The sequence below is a fragment of the Pyrus communis genome, chromosome 13 (genome assembly GCF_041283825.1).
Source record: "Pyrus communis isolate YQ-2024b chromosome 13, ASM4128382v1, whole genome shotgun sequence".
In the NCBI taxonomy this organism is placed as follows: domain Eukaryota; kingdom Viridiplantae; phylum Streptophyta; class Magnoliopsida; order Rosales; family Rosaceae; genus Pyrus; species Pyrus communis.
The window spans coordinates 26,873,277-26,892,569 of record NC_142577.1 but is presented as its reverse complement, the minus strand read 5'-3'; the positions used below and the strand labels follow the sequence as shown (position 1 = coordinate 26,892,569).

Below are 19,293 nucleotides of genomic sequence, written 5' to 3'. Positions count from 1 at the left end.
TAGGAAGAAAGCAAAAGCAAAGAGGTAAAAGAGGGAGGGAAATCCCTACAAAATAAAGTGCACATATAATTATTTGCTCTCTGTAAACTTTCTCGAGTGAAGGTATAGTAGCACAGATTGACAATTTTGACCTCTCAACTCCAACTTAAAATTGTTTGATCTCAAGGATAAACTAGTAACAAAATTATATGTTTGTTCTAGTAATGCTTTGCAATTTGCTTTCGAGAAAAAAAAAATGAAAAAACCGAAAGGTCGTACAAGAAGCAAATTGAACATGGTAAGAGAAAGAGGGGAAAAAAGAAGGAAAAATGAAAGATCTTACAAGAAGCGAATTGAACATGAAAGGAGAAAGGGACTGCTTGATGTTCAACTAACGTTTTCATTAAGTAGATGACGCTTTATTATAGCAGTGAAAAGTAATTATATTTTTGTATTTTGATATATGTTTGATTCTCAAAGGTTCTCATCCTTAACATCTAACAGTTTAACTTCTTTTTTTTTTTTTTTTTTTTTTTTGGCCGTATAGTCCAACTCACTCCAGCATTGCTATCATGGGAAGTGACTTTGAGGAGAATTTATTGATAAACAAGCAAAATACAATATGTCAAGGGGGACATGAGGCCAAACTCAGACCATTAAAGAATTTATAACAACAATTCAAAACCTCATTCAGCAAAACCTATAACAAGGAAGCTTATAAAGATTTGTGAGAATAAGTAGTTGCAGCACAAGGAGGGCATGAATCCCACCAATGGACAATAGGGTGATCAACACCATAATTGGCCAACCAATCAACAACTTGATTACCTTCTCTAAAAATATGAGAAATCTGAACCTGCATGGAGGATAGTAAAACTCGACAATTATGCCAATAGAACAAAAGCCTCCAAGGGATAGATGTCAAAGAAGGTGAAGATGAACAACCAGTGAGGAGTTACATTTAATCCATAATGATTGCCAACCTATATCCCAAGCTAAAGATACAACATGAATAATAGCGCGTAGTTCGACATCCAAAGAGCCTATTGAACCGGCAAAACAACCAAGAGAATGACCGGTAAAATCTCGAAAGATACCACCACATGCAACCACACAAGGGGAACCTCTTGCATCACCATCATTATTTACTTTGATCCAAGACTGAGAAGGCGGGCGCCCCAACACCTCAATAATTTTAGGAGCCTTAGCAGGACGTCCATGAACACCAATAGACTGAAGAATGCAAAGCTCTTCCACATAATTCTTCATACAACCAAAATTGAGAGAATCAATTTCAAGGAGTTGAAATTTAATAGACCTTACAACATAATTAATGGAAACAACCTCCTCATGAAAACAAATAGCGTTGCGAGCATGCCAAATAGAATAAAAACCAACTCCAATCATACCCCACCAAAGTAGCTACACTTGGGTACCAAAACCTTGTTGTAAAGGATAATGGAAAAAGCTAAAAATATCTTGAAATAAATATTGAACTCTGAATAATTCTAAAATAGTAGACCAAAAATTTGACATGCAAAAAAGCACTCAAAGAAAATATGTGAAGCAGTTTCCATACCTTCACAACAAATAGAGCACATAGATGCTATAGCAAAACCTCTTTGTTGCAAGAGATCATCAGTTAACATCTTACCATGTAAATACTTCCACAATATAACCAAATTACAAGGACGAAAACAAGATTGGCAAACCCATCGATCCCATTGAACCAGTGGTTGCTTATTTATTATGCTTAAAATCATAAGCCAAAGATAAAGAAAGGTCACCATTTGAAGCAAACATCCAAACTATTTTGTCATCAATCCCATACTCTGAAGGAAGTCCAATAGAAGAAATATCATCCGAAATGGGATGCTAGCCATGAATGTAAAGTAGGTGGGGGAGTCCAACAACCATCCACAATAAAATCAGAAACTTTAGCTCAAACAACCTTGAAATCTGGTGGAATACCATCTTGCATGCCAAAAATTAATATTTTCACCAGTACCTATCACCCATTTTGAGCCATGGTTGGCAATGGCATCACTGGGCATCCAACAATGGGTCGCCAAAAGTAATCTCCTTCGCTGACCAACCAACCAGTCAGCTTCTCCTAGCGGTTTAGGCTCCGTGAACACAAAAAAAAAAATTAAAAGCGGATGTTTTCTTCGGGCCGTACCGAAAGAACCCTAAGAAATAAAGAGCAATTCTTAATTAGATGGTTACTTTTTCGGAAGATTAAGACAGATTATATATTTTAAGACCTCTTCCTTTCTTATTTACCCGAAGGTATGTCGAACAGAAACAAAGGTATTTTAGCAGTAAGTGCTAGTCGTCCAACAAAAAGTCCATTTCGACCGAGCAAAATCGTCAGCTTTAAGCAACAAAGCATAATTATCAAGGGATTTATCCATAATTTCACTAAAAATAAAAAGAAACACAATAAATGTGAATATTCAATAAATCTATGTGACTTGACTACGCAGAGAAAATAAAATAATAAATAAATAAGTGCTCATTAATAATTTTCCGTAATTTCTCAAAAGCGAATTTCAACTAAATTATAGGGACCAAATTAAAGTGAGCTTGACCAAAAGTGAATGGCATCGTTTTATTTTTTATTTTTTTATTTTTTGCATCTATATTTATCTGATAAAAGACAATTTAAGCCCATTTTAAGTTGCCCTAACTTCTAGAAACAAATAGTTGTGGGCTCACTTGAAGCCCATTTTAGCACCATATTTCTCGTTATTTCTCCCACTTTGGGCTATAATGGGTCGTGGTGTTGGGTTTTGAATTATGAAACCAGACGTAACCCTAGTCCGTCTAAAACGGGCCGAGTTCACAGGTCCAGTTTTCCTTTTAAAAAAAAAAAATAATAATAATAATTATCGTCGCCCCCGACCTCTGTGCTCGAACCCCTTTCTTGGTGGTTTGCGTAATTTCGATCGTTATTTTGATCGTAGAATCGATGGCAGCCATCCCCGACGGTAATGGCATCAGAATCCGGTTGATTATCGTTGGAGTTCAAAACCCTAACGTTATAATAACCAATCGCCAGTTGACATTATGAAAGATGAGATAAAAAGGATTGCAAAACTTTAGTTTAATCTCTCAACTTTTACTCCTCGAAAGCTATTCCCTCTTTATATAAACCATTTTAATATTGAGAAAATTGTAGAAATGGTCATTTAATTTTAACTCAATTGTAGCAATGATCCTTTAACTAAAATTACATGATCATTGGTTCCTTAATTCATCAAAATGTACAATTGTGGTCCTTTTAATCAACTCCATCAGAATTCCGTCAAAATGAGTCATGTTAGAAGGACTATTGCTACAATTAGGTTAAAGTTGAGAGACAATTGCTCCAATTAGGTTAAAATTGAGGGACCACTGCTTTAATTTGGTTAAAGTTAAGGAACCATTACTACAATTTATTGTATTTGGTTTTCCATATATTTTCTTTTGATTCAACCTCACACAAATGACATGTCACTTGTATGGACAGAAGTTCTAACAAAGTTGACGAAAATGACCATAGCTACACGTTTTGATGAGTTAAGGGACCCATGGTTACATATTTTTAGTTGAGAGACCATTACTCCAATTAAATTAAAGTTGAGGGACCATTGCTACAATTTCTTTTTTAATATTTTAGTAAAATATTACTTGTTATTTCTAATTTGCATATGAATTCCTCATTTTTTGTAATTAAACTTGGTAAAGAGAGAAACAATATTTGTTTATTGACTTTGTATCCAAACTTTTTTAAAGCAAATAATGATCTCAAAAACAATTTCGAAGATAAATGGATAAATGCTTATAGGAAAGGCTAGTTGGGTATTGTGACGTTTAAAAAAAAAAATATATATATATATATATAGACACACACATATATATATTTGTTTGTGAGAATAAATAAATGTAAAATAAAGTTGTTGAGTGTTTGTTAAACTTTTTTTGTAAAAATGCTTTTAACAAAAATAAAAAACAGTGTCATAGTGCTTGGTAAATTTTTATATAAAACTGTTGTGAATATGTTAAAAACTAAAAAGAATATGATAATGAATGTGATATTATAATTACCAAAGATAATAAGTAAGGGCAAAAATTGGAATTTCATTAAATGAGCATTGTTCACTATGCTTTGAATTTTTATTTTTTTTAGAAGCATAGTAACTTGCTTCTACTTTTTTTTAATTTTTTTTAATGCTTTTCTACCATTCTTGACACTAGGTTTTTTCTTTTTTTTTGAAAAAAAAAAACACTTTTCTGTCTTTATCTCTCTAGTGTTAATGTGACTTAATTGTGACCATTCAAATAAGAAGAAAGGCGAGAAAAATTTAGAGAAGAGAGAATCTTCATCCATTTTTGTCTGACTCACATACTTCAATTAATTTCTCAAAAGAGCAAATTTGGTAGAAGGTCTATTCAATTACATTACAAAGAACCTTGAGTATTTAACTATATAAGGTTCAAATATATGACCAACGAGGGAAAACAAAAGAGATGGAAAATTTTGGAAAGAAAAAAGAAGGGCTTTTGAATATCTAAATTCAAAATTGTTGTTACATTGGCTTTCTCTTCTTCGGCGCTCTCTGGGATTTCCTCCACTTGTGGTAGATGTGATATGACAACCCAGAAAACACCATGAAAACAGACCCCCACTGCTTTGTTGACAGGGGATTGCCACTCAGCACCGAAGACACCACGATGCTTACAAACTTGCGGGTAGTGGTAATGGTGGTGTTAGCTAAGGAACCAAAACGACTTATGGTTAGGAAAATGAAGTTCTGCCCAACTGCACCGCAGAGACAATAGAGAAGAATGTCCCAAGCTGCTTCCGGATGCAGCTTGCAGAACTGAACCGCCTCAAATCCGCTGCCATGCGGCCAGCCAAACATGTAAATCATGTTGTATATGGTACCCCATAAATTCATGCCCAACATTATTTCCCAGGCGCTTGTTTTTGGATACCTAAGCAAAGACAAAAGCAACAACATTTGAGACTCAATTCTTTGTATCGGTCACGTATAGATGGCTCTAACAATTTCATGCATTTATTCCCATAAAGAATATATAGAGGATTGGAATGTAAATTGCCTCGAGCATTCTTAAAAGCTAGGTTTTTCGTCAACGACAAATGATTTGGGGCCTGGGGTTGCAAATTTTGATAACTGGATTAAATAACGTCAAGAACAAGTGAATAACAGAAAAGCAACCAGTAGTTAAATGGTAGGAGAAAGATGATGCTGTTCTGAAGTATACCTTGCAGTTATTGAATCCTGGGTGGCATTTGTGAATCCATCAAAAGCGAGGTTGAGAAAACATAGTCCATATCCAAGGGGAGCATTCGGGTGTGCCAACTTGCTAATAGTCTTTGAGCTAGTCTAAAATGGACCAAATGAGAAAAACGTAAGAATAAAAACAAAAATTGCACATATTTATTGGGGCCAATTTATTGAAGGAAAATTGAAATAGAAAATGTAAAAATTATTTTGTTCTTGTTCCATTCTCAAGAAACACGAACACACACCAACCCTCACCTTCAAGAGTGCAAATATGGATACCCCTCCGGCAACAAGGAGAGTACAAACATATTCAGGAAAGCTGTATCTTTTGCCGTAGACTAGAGTACCCATCAGCATCACTGCATACAAATAACAATCATTTATTACCTTATTTATTTACAAAATGCAATGGTTAATCTAATTAATGTAATCAATATAATAGTCACAATCTTAATTGAACTTAATGAGTAGAATGCGTGCTTTAATAAGATATGGAAAAATAACAAACTTGAAGATATCTGACCTGGTATCATTTTTGAGGACTTTGCCAAGACCTGCAAGTAAAAAGAACAGCTTTAACATCCAAAACTACGGATCCATTTATTTAGCATTACTTAAAAACCACAAGAACGAAACTTTTCACAGTTCTTGTCATCCCTTCAACAACCAATTCAACACCCTTATCAACTCAGCTCAACTGACCACTTATCCAAAAGATGGGATCGGTCCTAAACCATTTTTCTGCCAATGATTTTTATCCAGAGGAAATGAACAACCCCATAACATGTATGACAATCGCTTGCTTCTGCACTAATTAGATCCTAAGAAACTCAAATCTAGTAAACTAGACTTAGGACACAAAACCATCAATTTTTCCTATGACCATTACTATATATTCTCTAATGCTGCTCATTTGGTAGATCAAACCCAAAATTGGAAAGCAAACCTGAGCAGGATAACTGATATACTTCAACGCTTCGATCCCCATAGCGGGTCCAATCGTATTAGTAATCCCGGCACTCCAGTACGTCCACATAGGTGCGCCTCCAGCATTACTGCTAGACCAAAGCTTTAACACTACTCAAAGAAAACCACATGACAATATTATCGCCCAATTCATTTTTTCAGCTCAAATCAATCCACACTATTAGAAATTCAAGATTTTTCAGAAAGATTGAAACTTACTTATATATGACCAGATTAGACAAACCACATTCTGAGCTAGGTTCAGGAACGCAAGGTGTTCGAACCTATCCCCATCTGGCCCGAATCGCTTCGTGGACCTAAAAACAAAGATCAAGGCATCACCAATTTGATTAACTTCAACAATCAGCTCTCCGAATTTCGGAAACAATTTCAGGAGCTGAAAATCCCCAAAAATAAAAAATTTTGCGTGATCTGGGAAATCCCCAAATGCAGAGAGAAAGAAAAACGAAGTCTTACAGAGTTTCCTGAAGCACGCCTTGGTAGATATAAGCAGCCCAAATTCCAAAGACGCAGAAGCCGAACACCAACACGCGCCGGAGCCCCGACCCATGCGCTTCCATTTCAGCCGCCGGTACAAATGTGGCCGGAAATACCCCTTCGGAATCTGAATCCGGCCTCTCTCTTTCTCTCACTCGTCTCTTATTTTTTCCCCCTTTTTTCAAATCAAGCAAGATAATTAGGGTTTCAGATGAGCAGTTTCAAGAGGAAGCTAGAAGCAGATTAGCAGAATAATTTTGCGTAAATAACTGCCACGATTCAGACGAAGAGACCGTTAATACAGGCGGGAGCGCCAAGGCTACGTGGGTTTGTCTACGTGGAGGCTTTTGATTGGAGTAGGTGACAGTGTGACACTGCGTCGCGCTTCTCATTGGCTGCGCAAACGCGGACCCCTGGCACTTGGCACGGTATTGCATCATTCTGCTTTGCTGCCAGTTAGCCATCTCCCACCGAAAGGTTCAGAGGGCTAAATGACCGAAAATAGTCCGAAAATCATGTTCAACCGAGGACTAGGCCAGAAGACTCTGGAATCTGAGAAGATCCCACGGAATCGGAGAGGGCTAGAGGGCTAGCATTTTTTTTTGCTTATGTTAGATTTTTATAATCGACATGAATTATTTGAATATTTTTTTTAACAATTTTTTTATTATTTTTTATTTACAAAAAATAATAAACAACATTTAACAACATAAAACTTAAACAACATTTAGTTGTAGTTTTTAAATAATAAATTACGTTTGGCCCTTTGGCCCTTTAGCCCTTGGTTGGAGACGGTTTTTAAATAATAAATTACGTTTGGCCCTTTGGCCCTTTAGCCCTTGGTTGGAGACGGTTTTTTGTGACAGGGTTAAAATGAACCCTCTGTCCCTTAGTTGGAGACGTAGGCAAATATAGTCCTATATTGTTCATTAAAATATTAATATCTTAGAGAATCTTGGAAGACCATAGAGCTAAAACAAGTCTTCTGCCCAGTCCTCGGTTAGAAATGGCGTTTAACTCCTCAAAATACTAATATAGCATGATGGACGACGGGGCCCAGAGACGTTTGTATTTAGGCCCACTAAGCGTTTAATGAGTATTCAGTTTTCTGTTTGTTTCGCTACGTAGCTCCTGCACGAACAAATAAATGAAGGCTGTGGTACTAGGCTGCAAGGGTGAGGAAGATTAACTGTGTATGGTCAAATTTGAAAGTTGCATGGCGCCCTTGAACTCTTCCATCTGAGAAATTTTTCTTTTCATAAAACCCTAGTTTTGGACTGAAGGAATTATGAGAAAAGTGAAAACGACTTAAAATTTCAAGGGATGATAATGTGATTTTCCGGAAATCCAAAGAGGTTTCGTGAATGTACAAGCGATAGTAGAGAGGAAGGAAATCAAATATAAGACTTCGAATGTATGGATGAGCTCTTAATCACTTGAACTACAAGTCTTTGGTCAATAGACCGAACCATTCAGTATAAGATATAAACAATCATGATTGAATTGAGAAAACAATTTCCAAGTGAAATTATGTATCATTACACAATGTCGTTAGCGTCTTTATGTTCATCTAATATTGTTTTGAACTCACGCCATTATGTAAAGATTCAACATCTTTCCACGATTGTGGTAAAGGGCAATTTGCATTCCCTGATATAGTTTGAAAATACTAATGTCGTTTGACTTGACCCATGGAGGTGACAGGTGAGGTCAACATTCTTAGATACTAGCAGCGCCATGTGACTTCGTCCGGTTACTTGGATTGTCCGCCAAGGCTACTGTGTCCGTTGATTGGAGGACTTACTAACAGTCTTACACCGCAAATGTTACTATTGTCATATAACATGCCACGTCAAAACCATTGACACAGCAACTTAACACATTGACAGATGTCCTTGCTGGAAATCAAGGTTGGCATTAGGCAGGTGAGAGGTGGATACGGGTTTCTTTCCTCGTCGACTCCTCTAAGTCCTCTCCCTGTCATTGTCTTTCCAGTTTCCATGATATTTTGCGCCTCCTGCAGTAACTACTGTTCGACAAGTAACATTTATCCTCTTCCCTTTTTTTTTCTTATTTGCACACTACAAGTGCATTAAAGTATAACATGCATACGTAATATTTCAAAAAAAAAATTGACCCTTATTCATTGTATACTTTCAATGGAATGCAAAATACACATTTTCTACATTCAAACGTATTATGTGCTTATTACGCACGTACTTTCTTAGTTTTCATTTTCAATCTAACTATAAAAAATAAAGAATTCAGGTAGTTTCGCATATTTTTTTAGAAATACATGTTAAATTCCCAAATTATACCCTTTCCAATTTTTCAAAATTACACGGAATTAACTGATGGAACCATAATAGTAGCAGGTCCAGTGTGAAAAGGGTTATCGAATGCAAGGAATTTGCAGTCAAGGCATACATCAAATTTGAATTTCAACGCTATCAAATCCCTATATATATATATGTATGTATTTCTATTTGTCCACGTGATGCTTCCTCTCTATTTATCTATTGATTCTTTGTTAACCAATAGCTTTCACATGACTCATTATTTACATTTCCAAATATACCCCTCAATTATTTCTAAATTGATCGCATATTTGGAAGTTATTGGAGGAGGGTATCAAACTATCAATCCAAAGTGACCAAATGAATATAAAAACAAACAGAGCACCAAAAGTTTTCATTGACCGAATTAAAAAGATAACCACGATGAGTCAACTAACACCATTCTCTTTCACACCTACTTCATAAAAATAAAATAAAAAGAAATTGCAAGGGTTGTAAAAGCGCTATTAGATTGGATTAAAAATCATACTCTTAACATGTATCTGTATGATTATTTATGTTATTTTTATAATAAAAATAACACTCACATGTGTTGTGGGTTCTATTTTTTATTAGAAAGATAGTATAAATTGTTAATGCTTAAAACTTGCAGGTTAACAAATTAAAATACTAAACCCTTGGTGGGCAGGTATGGAGGGAAATGAAATGGACTAAAAGGTTTGAGTGGTTCACCCCTTAAAACTGAGCTACATGCGCTCGATTAATACATAAACTCTCTCTTATTTCAGTTGTCCGACGCACTACAAGAGTTTGCTACCACTTTATATAGGTTATCAAAAAACCCCTTACCTTGGGTTCTCCCAATTTGGCATTTAATGCGCCACCTTATTAGAATAGCACAGTGACACATTTTCACCTATAAACCAGACATTCGTGAAGTGACATGTGTTCAGTTGAGATGATGCGCATTTTCAAAGTAATGGGACACTTAGCCTTGGTTATCCAACCCTCTCTTTGAATGCCGTTCCAACCACCTTTACGTCTCATCCTAGGTCCTTGCTACTAATTGTGAGTCGTCGTCACATTGTCTGACGTCTGGGTAGACATGTCCCATAAAGTTGTCAATCTGCTCATGTACCCTTGGCGATTGGAAAACTCTCCACGTATCCTGGTCGGGCTAAGCTCATAGGCAATCAACTTTAATGCTTGGGAGTATCCTCTAAAGTGCCCAACACTACTATAAAATAAACATATAGTAAGTGTAACATTACTCAGATTAGATATTACCCATATTAGATGTGCACTAATTAAGCACAAGTGGATGAAGAAAACTTCGGATAAAGCGTTGGATCACACAAATATGTAGTAATACTTCTTTTGTGTGAGCAATCACAACAATATTGTGGCCGGTCTACCATATATATTCTCTCTATGATAATGAACACGCCTTTGTTCTTGTTCTTACTTCATTTAAATTGATGAGTGTTGTTATTTTTTATATGTTTTACTTCACTATCAAGTCTCAAAATATAAGGGATTATTGACTCTTACAAACTCGAAAAGAGGATTGAATTAATTAAAGGATGTACACAAACGCAAGCAATTATATATATATATATATATATATATATATATATATGTGCACACAATCACCTCCTCATTAAGATTAATTATTATAATTGTGACAACAATATAGAATAACATTAAAAAAAATCATATTATCATTCTAACAAGTTATACATTACTAGAATTTGAGGTAAGCTCTTCACAAACTGATAGGGACTACCAGTTATTGTGCGAGATCATATATTGACTTTAGATAGGGACCAACAGTTATTGTGCGCGACCGTATACTAAGATCCTTGCATTAACCAGTCCTTGTATGCGATTAATGAATCGATTATATTATAAAGGGAGTGTATACAATTGAGATTTTGATGGATTTATAATCGAGTTTAATTGATTTGTAGAGATTTCATGTAAAATCGTGATATTCCTTTAAAATCTCATAGGGAGAGATGTGAGGTTTGTATGTGAATGTTCAAATTATACTATAAAATCTTTCCAATTGAATACACCCGTATTTATAAGGATTGTAATAAACTGTTATTATATCCTTATTAATTATGCGTTGAATTTCAAATTATCACTTTAAATTTTGATTGAATACCCCTTGATTTATTAAAAAAAATTAAAATATCTTGAAATCTCAATTGAATTGACACTAACCAATCATCAATTGACATTATAAAAAATCTAATCAAATGGTTGCCATCTTTGTTGATCAATCTCGGAACCTTTATTCGTGTTACCAATGACGCATTCATGCACATGACAACGTACGATGGAAGCATACAAGGGTACTTTCGTCATTCAAACTAATGCAATCGATATTTGACAAGCTGCAAGTCCACAGTACACGGGGTACACAAGGGAATTCACACACGAGCAAAGGTGTAGACGGTAGACCACGTCATTGGCTAACAGCGTGCCTCCACACGTTTGTCGCGTCTCTTAGCCAAAGACGAAGCCAAGACAGACACTCATTCCCCCGCCTCTGCCAATTTCTTCTCAGTTTCCATTTCTCACCTTCGCCGCTCTTTCTCCTTCTTCCTCCCCTCCCAATTTTCTAATATCATTTTTTTTCCAAGAAATTGAGCTCGATCGAAGAGAACCCAGAAGAAGAACAAGTCAGCTGCAGTTTCTTACACGGATTCAGGTTTTTTTGCCATGGCTTGCTGATTATTTATCTTGTGCTTGTTAGAAGTCGTGAGAAAGTAAAAAGAGAGCGCCTGTGAGCTTTTGGAGTAGCAAATGGGCAACTGTTTAGGTTCTTCTGCTAAAGTCAATACCGCACATAGCTCCTTTGGAACTTCGGGTGAGTTTCAATGCTTGCTTTGAAAAAGTACCTTAATTTTCATCAGCTGGTCTTGTATTTTGATGGGTATATTTAGTGTCTTCTGAGAGTTTTTATTGGTTTAAAGCAGTAAAATTTTGGTGGGTTTGGTTGGTTTTACTGAATTAGAAAGTGGTTTTTTTTTATTTTTATGGATTCTGGGTAGCTTAGTTCATCTCTGGAGGAAATTCTGCTATGTATTGAAACAAATCTCTCTGTATTTCTGGAGATTGGTTAATTTATTCTTCTTTTGTTTTCTGTTAGTTATTAATTCTTTGTTTTTGCAATGGATTATTGGTTTTGAATATCATTTAGAAAGATGGAAAATTTTCCGGGGTTTTTCCATTGTTAAGCAGTTCTTTAATCTGCAAAGAAATAGGATATTTTGCCTTTTTGAGGAGAATACAGAACGCGTTGAAGACAGCTTTAGATATTTTTGTCATTATTTGGTGATGCGCAATGTGCTTTTAGTAATCTTTTAGCTGATAACTGTTACAATTTTACTCGGTTTGTTTTTGCCCTGAAATGGGGGCAAACTGTGAAAGTGATTTCAACATTCATTTTGTACTTTACAATAATCACGTGAAGGATGGGCGTTAATGGCACGCTAAGATCTGTAGAATCAAAGACTTTAGTGACAATTGGGGCCTCAGGGGAAAAGTATGGTGGTCCTTTGTACGAAAACAGAGGTTTTTTTTTTTCTATGCTCCACAAAATTCCACTTCATCATGTACTAGTGATCATTGGAACATCGAGCAAAGATGCTTAATTTAAGGTGTTTTGTGAACCGGGCCAGCTGGTATCTTTCTTTGAGGCCACCTGATCACTCAAAACCCTGTACCTTGATCGACAAGTTTACATCGGTCCTCTTAGAAGTCATTAAAAGAATTTACACAATCGTTTCATTTTGTTCCTCTAAAATTTTGAATCGATTAGTTTGCTTAAGTGTCTTATTACTCTAGTAGATTTTTGCTATATATAACATTTCCTGAGGAATTCTAGTTGGTGTAGGTTTCCAAATTGATTGTTGATTATTGATTACTTGACCTGTCAGGATCAGGGGTTTCCAAAGTTTCCAGCAAAACTAACCCTTCCTCAGTTCCCTCCACTTTGACCGTCACATCGTATAGTGGAAGGAGCAATGCTTCAAGTCTTCCTACCCCAAGAACTGAAGGTGAAATATTGTCATCTCCAAATTTGAAACCCTTCTCATTCAATGAGCTAAAGACTGCCACCAGAAACTTTCGCCCTGACAGTCTTCTCGGTGAAGGAGGATTTGGTTATGTTTTCAAAGGATGGATTAATGGGAGCACAATGACAGCTTCAAAACCGGGGTCCGGAATGGTTGTTGCTGTCAAGAAGCTCAAACCCGAAGGTTTCCAAGGCCACAAGGAGTGGTTGGTAGGTTTCTTCTTAACAATTTTCTTTATGTGTGTTGTGTTTCAATTCTCATGCTTGGCTTATGTAGTGATAACCAATGAATTTCAGACAGAAGTAAATTATCTTGGTCAACTCCATCATCCAAATCTGGTTAAGCTTATCGGATACTGCTTAGAGGGTGAGAACCGCCTTCTGGTGTATGAGTTTATGCCAAAAGGAAGCCTAGAGAATCATCTGTTTAGAAGTAAGTGATGTATTCTTCTACCATTAATAGGAAGCATAGTTCCCTTCCCCCTCCTCTCACAATTGTTTTAAGTTATCTGGAAGTTAACTTTTATGCTTATTTTCTTGCAAATAAGCAACAGTTGCGTTGGCAATATGAAGAAACACCTTGGTTTTTGCCTTGAAAACTTTGTAATTTTGATCTTTTACATATGTTTCACAGGAGGGCCGCAACCACTTTCATGGGCAACAAGAATGAAAGTAGCCATAGGTGCTGCAAAGGGGCTCAGTTTTCTTCATGAGGCAGAATCACAAGTCATATATCGTGATTTTAAGGCTTCCAATATTTTACTAGATTCGGTATGTTGAACAAAGAGGAAACTAGCTCATCATGTTTAATAATCTTATCTTTAGATTGGATAAATCATTGACATAAATGTTGCATTGTGGTTCCAGGAATTCAACGCGAAGCTTTCTGATTTTGGCTTGGCTAAGGCTGGTCCCACTGGTGACAGGACTCACGTGTCTACTCAAGTCATGGGTACTCAAGGCTACGCAGCACCCGAATATGTTGCTACAGGTCTGTTTAATGTCTATATGCAGTATTATTGGTGTTTTACTTTTGTTATGTATGACCAATGATTGCTGGCAAATATCCCTGAGTCATAGACTCCTTTTAATAGTACATGCGATGTATCTTGTTTGAGAAAGCTGATATTGTGAGTCTCTAAATATGCTATTACTATGGAATTTAGTACAAAATAAATTTTAACGAAATTTGCATTGAACTATCTCTTTGACGTTGCACCAGATTACCTATAACCGGATTGGTCATCTCTAACCTTTTGATTAGAGGATATCCACCTTGGTGCCAGTTGACAAACTAATAAGAGGTTGTTTCAATACTTTCTCTGAGGTGAAATTAGAGAAGAATGATTCGTTAGACCTATATATAAGTACTAAGTAGTGTGATTTTACATTTGGAGTTTGCTCATCTATTGATTCACAAGGTTGAGAAAGAAAAAGTTAAAGCTTTTGAGTTGCATATGATAATTGAACGGAACAAATTTGATTATTGTAATTATTTGTCATTAAGATTTCCTTAAGGCGGAACTTATGTAAACTGGGCTCTGTAATGCAAAAAAAAAAAAATGGTTTTGCACTGGTCAATTACGACCTTTTGAGTTGCCGAAGCGGACTCGAGGTTAATAAAAGATTGGATTTGTGCCGCCATCTCGGCAGGAGGGGGGGCGCGTAGACAGTTCAGGGATAGATGTAGTGTAATCGGAGGGCAGGGACTGAGAATATTCGGTATGAGTTGGTGTTCAGCGTAGAGTTACCGCTTCACTAGGTATCTGCATCCGTTCCTTAAATTTTTCACATTGTTGTAGCAGATACAATGCAGAGAATCTTAAGTGCTTGAATTCACTATGTTCGCAACACATGATTAATGCGTATGTGGATGTCTAACATGCATTTTCACTGTTTAACAGGTAGATTGACTGCTAAAAGTGACGTCTATAGTTTTGGGGTTGTACTGCTGGAACTACTGTCTGGAAGGCGAGCTGTTGATAAAACGAAAGTTGGTGCGGAGCAGAACCTGGTAGACTGGACAAAACCATATTTGGGTGACAGAAGAAAACTATTTCGGATTATGGACACCAAGTTGGAGGGCCAATATCCCCAGAAAGCAGCTTATACAGCTGCTACCCTTGCTTCACAATGCCTATGCCCCGAATCTAAACTCAGGCCCACGATGTCAGTGGTATTAGCAACGCTGGAACAACTTGAATCCCCAAAGACTGCAGCCAGAAACTCTCAATCAGAAAAGCAGACACTTCCTATTCCTCGGAAGTCGCCAATGCGACGACACCGTTCTCCTCTCAATGTACCACCAAATGCATCCCCATTGGCATCCCAAAGGCAATCTCCACGCGTGCGTTAACAGAGTTTTTCCGTCTGTAAATTACCTGTTTGATCCCATATTATGTTTACAGAGAATTGAGTTTGGGCATGTATTTTTCACAGTTTTGAGTCATTCTGAATAGGTTACCACCGCCTGTAATTCCAGAAGCCATGTAGCTATTTTGTATTGGTAATCTGCTTGATGGTAGTTGTGTAAAAAGTTAGCTATCAGTTTAATTCTGCAGAATGACGGATGTTCTTATCCCGTCACAACTGCCGGTGTCAAATCATCCCGGCGCGAATACATGCTATTCTCGCTCTCGTAAATGTTGTATTTTCTGTAATTAGAATTTGCTAATTCATGCAAACAGTTGCCCTGCTTTCATTATATAGTTTTAGTGGACACTTGCGCATTGTAGGATAGCATTATGAAGGAAAACAGCTTCCTAGCTTTATGCCTGACATCCATTTCGTGTAGGGAAAATCCTTCTGTAAGGAGGGCATGGTGTAAATGCAGTAACATGGTCTGAAATCCGATTGCTGCTTGTGTTTTCATGCAACTCCTCCAAATCAGCCACGACTTCAGTCATCGTTGGTCTGCTCGTGGGGTCTGAATCGAGGCATCGGAGAATTAGTTCAGCAAACTTGTGAGCTTTTTCCACCGGGAAGTTATTTCCGAGTCTCTGATCAATCACGCAATGCAGTTGTTGGCGGTTGCTAAGATATGGTTCAGCCCACTTGGTAAGATCACCAGCCATTCCATCCGAATATTTCTTCACGGCGCAGGAGCCTGAGAAGATCTCTAAGAGCACCACGCCGAAGCTGTATACGTCCGTTTTGAGTGTCACATGCCCTGTAAAAATGAAAACCAAATTACCCCCTAGGGCAAATGAAATGTCTGGCAGCATGTGCTAGGTGTATAAAATACCCTTCGCATGTAAGTTGGTCAAAGTGACACCAACTACGTGAAGTGATGAGAGGGACGTTGAATACACCAATTGTATGTACGAATTGTTGTATATTTGGTGGTTGGTTGAGTACCTGTCCCTATGTACTCAGGTGCGATGTAGCCTTTGGTGCCAAGAACCCTTGACATTACGTGGTCATGGTCATCTTTGGGTCCGTATTTTGCCAGGCCGAAGTCTGATAGCTTGGCATTGAAGTCCTGCAATGTTTATTAGCTTCTTAAGGTTAGATTAATTATTGACAAATACAAATGAATAGGACCCTTACGACTTTTGATTACAAATAGAACTCGAGGAACAGTAAATCGACAAACCATATAAACCATGTTTAGTATTCTTTTATTGACATCTTAGTGTTCTCATGATTCACTTAAAATTATATATTGATACGTAACTGGCTCTATTTGTATATATTTTCCACAATTAATTGTTAAAAAGTATGATGACATAGCCTCACATCGTCCAACAGAACATTTGAAGCTTTGAGATCACGATGAATTACTGGCACCCCACGAGTGTGAAGACAATGCAGAGCCTTGGCCACGCCGAGTGCTACTTTGGTTCTTCTCCTCCAATCTAACCGTGTCGCATTTTCTGCCATGAGTTGGGCCTCCAAGCTTCCTCCGCTCATGTACTCATAAACCAACATTCTGTGCTCACCTTCACAGCAGTACCCTATTAGTTTCACTATGTTTGGATGACTTATTTTGCTCATAAATTTCCTCTCATTCTGCACCCACAACATAAATCTCACACACGCAGAAAGATAGATATTGAAAGAAAGAGAGTGCGTGTGTGAAAAAGGGCTAATTAGATTTACACCCTCCATATTTTCGGTGAATTTCAAAAGAGTTATGGGGTTTGAGTTTTCACATGTTGCACCTGATGTCTTTCTCTAATTTGACCATATGATACTCGGTAAATTGATGATGTTGCAGACGTTAGACATGCTTTTAAGCGGAGTAGGAGCCACACTCACATCAGTGAGACTAAATTGTGTGATTGTTTGTCGATTGAGGAGAAGTTAAAGTTCAATGATGAATTGTTTGGGTGTGCGCAAGTGTGATTTCCATGTCAACTCCTAATTGAATCCCACACTTGTTATGTCAAATCAATTTAAGAAGGATAATGCTAGGGAGGTCATCTATTTAAACTATATTTTATTAACCGTATGAAGTGGTTGTTGATGATTAGATTATGACTTAAGTGTTAATTAACGTGCTTATATTTTCCATTGATGACACGTTACATGATTTGCAAATATGAACTAAAGAATTAGTCTACCTAACATTACTCATTTAAGAACGATCATATACCAAAAGATATAAATTAAAACAATTCAAAACCTCACGGTGTAATATGGAAAATAAAACCTCGTTGTCAAATTGAAAACTGCTCCAAACCTGAAGGGTGAAATATGTATTTCGCCTTGGGAGAAAATTTTATAACCAAAACCATTCAATTCCTTAATCTTCATTTGAAGATCATCCATACAAAAAATTAATCGAATCTAAGATCATTTAGTCATTCAAATGTATAAAATAAATTAATAGTGTAGATACTAAATACTATATTGGAATTGGAAGACTAAACCGTCTCCAATTGAAATGATTTTTTGTAAGTATGATATCCAAATGAAGACTAAGAAATTGAGCGGATTTGATTACGAAGTTTCTACTGGAAAATACGTTATTTATAAGTAGGAGAATAAGCTCATTTCCCAAAGAGGAAGTACAAGGATTATTCAAAAATAAAAGAGAAAACAAACTGACCTCCCATTGTTCATCGCCTTGTAGTGCTGTCTTTCTAAGCCTTTTGATAGCAATTGGAAACCCCTCACTTGGTTTTGCAGCAGCTTTCATATTACAATACCTCACGTACCCTTTATAGACATCACCGAATCCGCCTTGCCCGATCAAGTTCTTGCTGCTAAACTTGCGTGTGGAAGCTTTCAAGGCACTGTAACAGAAGCAGTATAGCTTGTAATCTCGCAACACTCCGTCCTTCTTGTTCACTCTCTCCAAATTCCGATCTTTTGGACTCGGAGTATTGGAGTTTGTGGTGGCCCTTGCACTTTTGCTACGGTTTTTTTCTGCACTTAAACGCATCAACAAAAGAAGAAGAGAGCAAAGTTTTGTTGGTTAGCAGAGGAAAAGGAACTGCATGCTTTTGGGATGCATGCATGCAATAACAATACCTATGTGTTTATAGAGACAGATAAATTCCTCTATTTAAGTGATGATCTTCGTTTCTCACGTTTTCTCATGGACCCAGAAACATAAAATTAACCGAAGGATACAGAAAATTTATACAAACTACCCAAAAAAAGGTTTTTTTCTTCAGACAAAAAATGAGATATTAATAAGTACCTTGACCTTGTAAGGAAGTTGAGGAAACAGTTGGAGCTTTCTCTCGAACTGTTTTATTAGTTTTCTTGGGTAGAGAAATTTGCAACCCAACGTCTCCTTAATTACCCAAAAGAAAGAAAAAAATAATTTTAATTTTAGAAACATTTTGACTATAAATATTCAACTTCAGATCATTAAAAAAAAACACAGAAATTAACAGTGTGAGTGCAAACCAATGGGATGAGGTTTAGGAATGACAACTGATGAGTCTGTCTCTTGACGGTGTTTCCTCAAGCAGTTTCCCATGAGACCCGCTGATGATGATTACGTACGCTAGAAGAACCAGAACCAAAGACACGAATTGACTGTAATTATAAAAGTGTGTGAGAGGAAGCTGATGAGAGAAAGAGAGAGATTAAGGAGGTAATTAAATTAAGTAGAAGGATAAATAAAACACGATTAGTATTATTAATACAACCTAGTAAAAGATGATTAATCAGGTGATGTGGGCTAGGTGGACAAATACATGTCCAGAGTTTCAGG

The 19,293-nt window shown here is 36.8% G+C and overlaps 3 protein-coding genes across 4 annotated transcripts; 1 reads left to right on the top strand and 2 right to left on the bottom strand.

Annotated features, from left to right (window-relative positions):
• Positions 1 to 4,324: 4,324 nt before the first annotated feature.
• LOC137737712 (UDP-galactose/UDP-glucose transporter 3) lies at positions 4,325 to 7,122 on the bottom strand. The gene is made up of 7 exons (XM_068477258.2): positions 6,717 to 7,122; positions 6,459 to 6,556; positions 6,220 to 6,350; positions 5,797 to 5,827; positions 5,529 to 5,632; positions 5,251 to 5,372; positions 4,325 to 4,959 (listed from the first exon to the last, which is right to left on the bottom strand). Exons 1-7 carry the CDS (start codon positions 6,818 to 6,820, stop codon positions 4,551 to 4,553), a joined length of 999 nt encoding a protein of 332 aa, XP_068333359.1. The 5' UTR covers positions 6,821 to 7,122; the 3' UTR covers positions 4,325 to 4,550.
• A 4,217-nt stretch (positions 7,123 to 11,339) lies between these two features.
• On the top strand, positions 11,340 to 15,805 carry LOC137737222 (putative serine/threonine-protein kinase PBL3). Of its 2 annotated transcripts, none has more exons than XM_068476645.2 (6): positions 11,340 to 11,912; positions 12,985 to 13,331; positions 13,419 to 13,554; positions 13,756 to 13,892; positions 13,989 to 14,112; positions 15,026 to 15,805. In XM_068476645.2, exons 1-6 carry the CDS (start codon positions 11,849 to 11,851, stop codon positions 15,475 to 15,477), a joined length of 1,260 nt encoding a protein of 419 aa, XP_068332746.1. In that variant the 5' UTR covers positions 11,340 to 11,848; the 3' UTR covers positions 15,478 to 15,805. The 2 variants fall into 2 exon arrangements, with proteins under 2 accessions (XP_068332746.1, XP_068332747.1); XM_068476646.2 differs by having other exon boundaries at positions 11,546 to 11,912; positions 12,991 to 13,331.
• An 84-nt stretch (positions 15,806 to 15,889) lies between these two features.
• On the bottom strand, positions 15,890 to 19,056 carry LOC137736309 (putative serine/threonine-protein kinase PBL11). Its single transcript, XM_088682459.1, has 6 exons — positions 18,984 to 19,056; positions 18,772 to 18,867; positions 18,175 to 18,494; positions 16,860 to 17,132; positions 16,479 to 16,602; positions 15,890 to 16,290 (listed from the first exon to the last, which is right to left on the bottom strand). Exons 1-6 carry the CDS (start codon positions 19,054 to 19,056, stop codon positions 15,890 to 15,892), a joined length of 1,287 nt encoding a protein of 428 aa, XP_088538585.1.
• Positions 19,057 to 19,293: the final 237 nt, after the last annotated feature.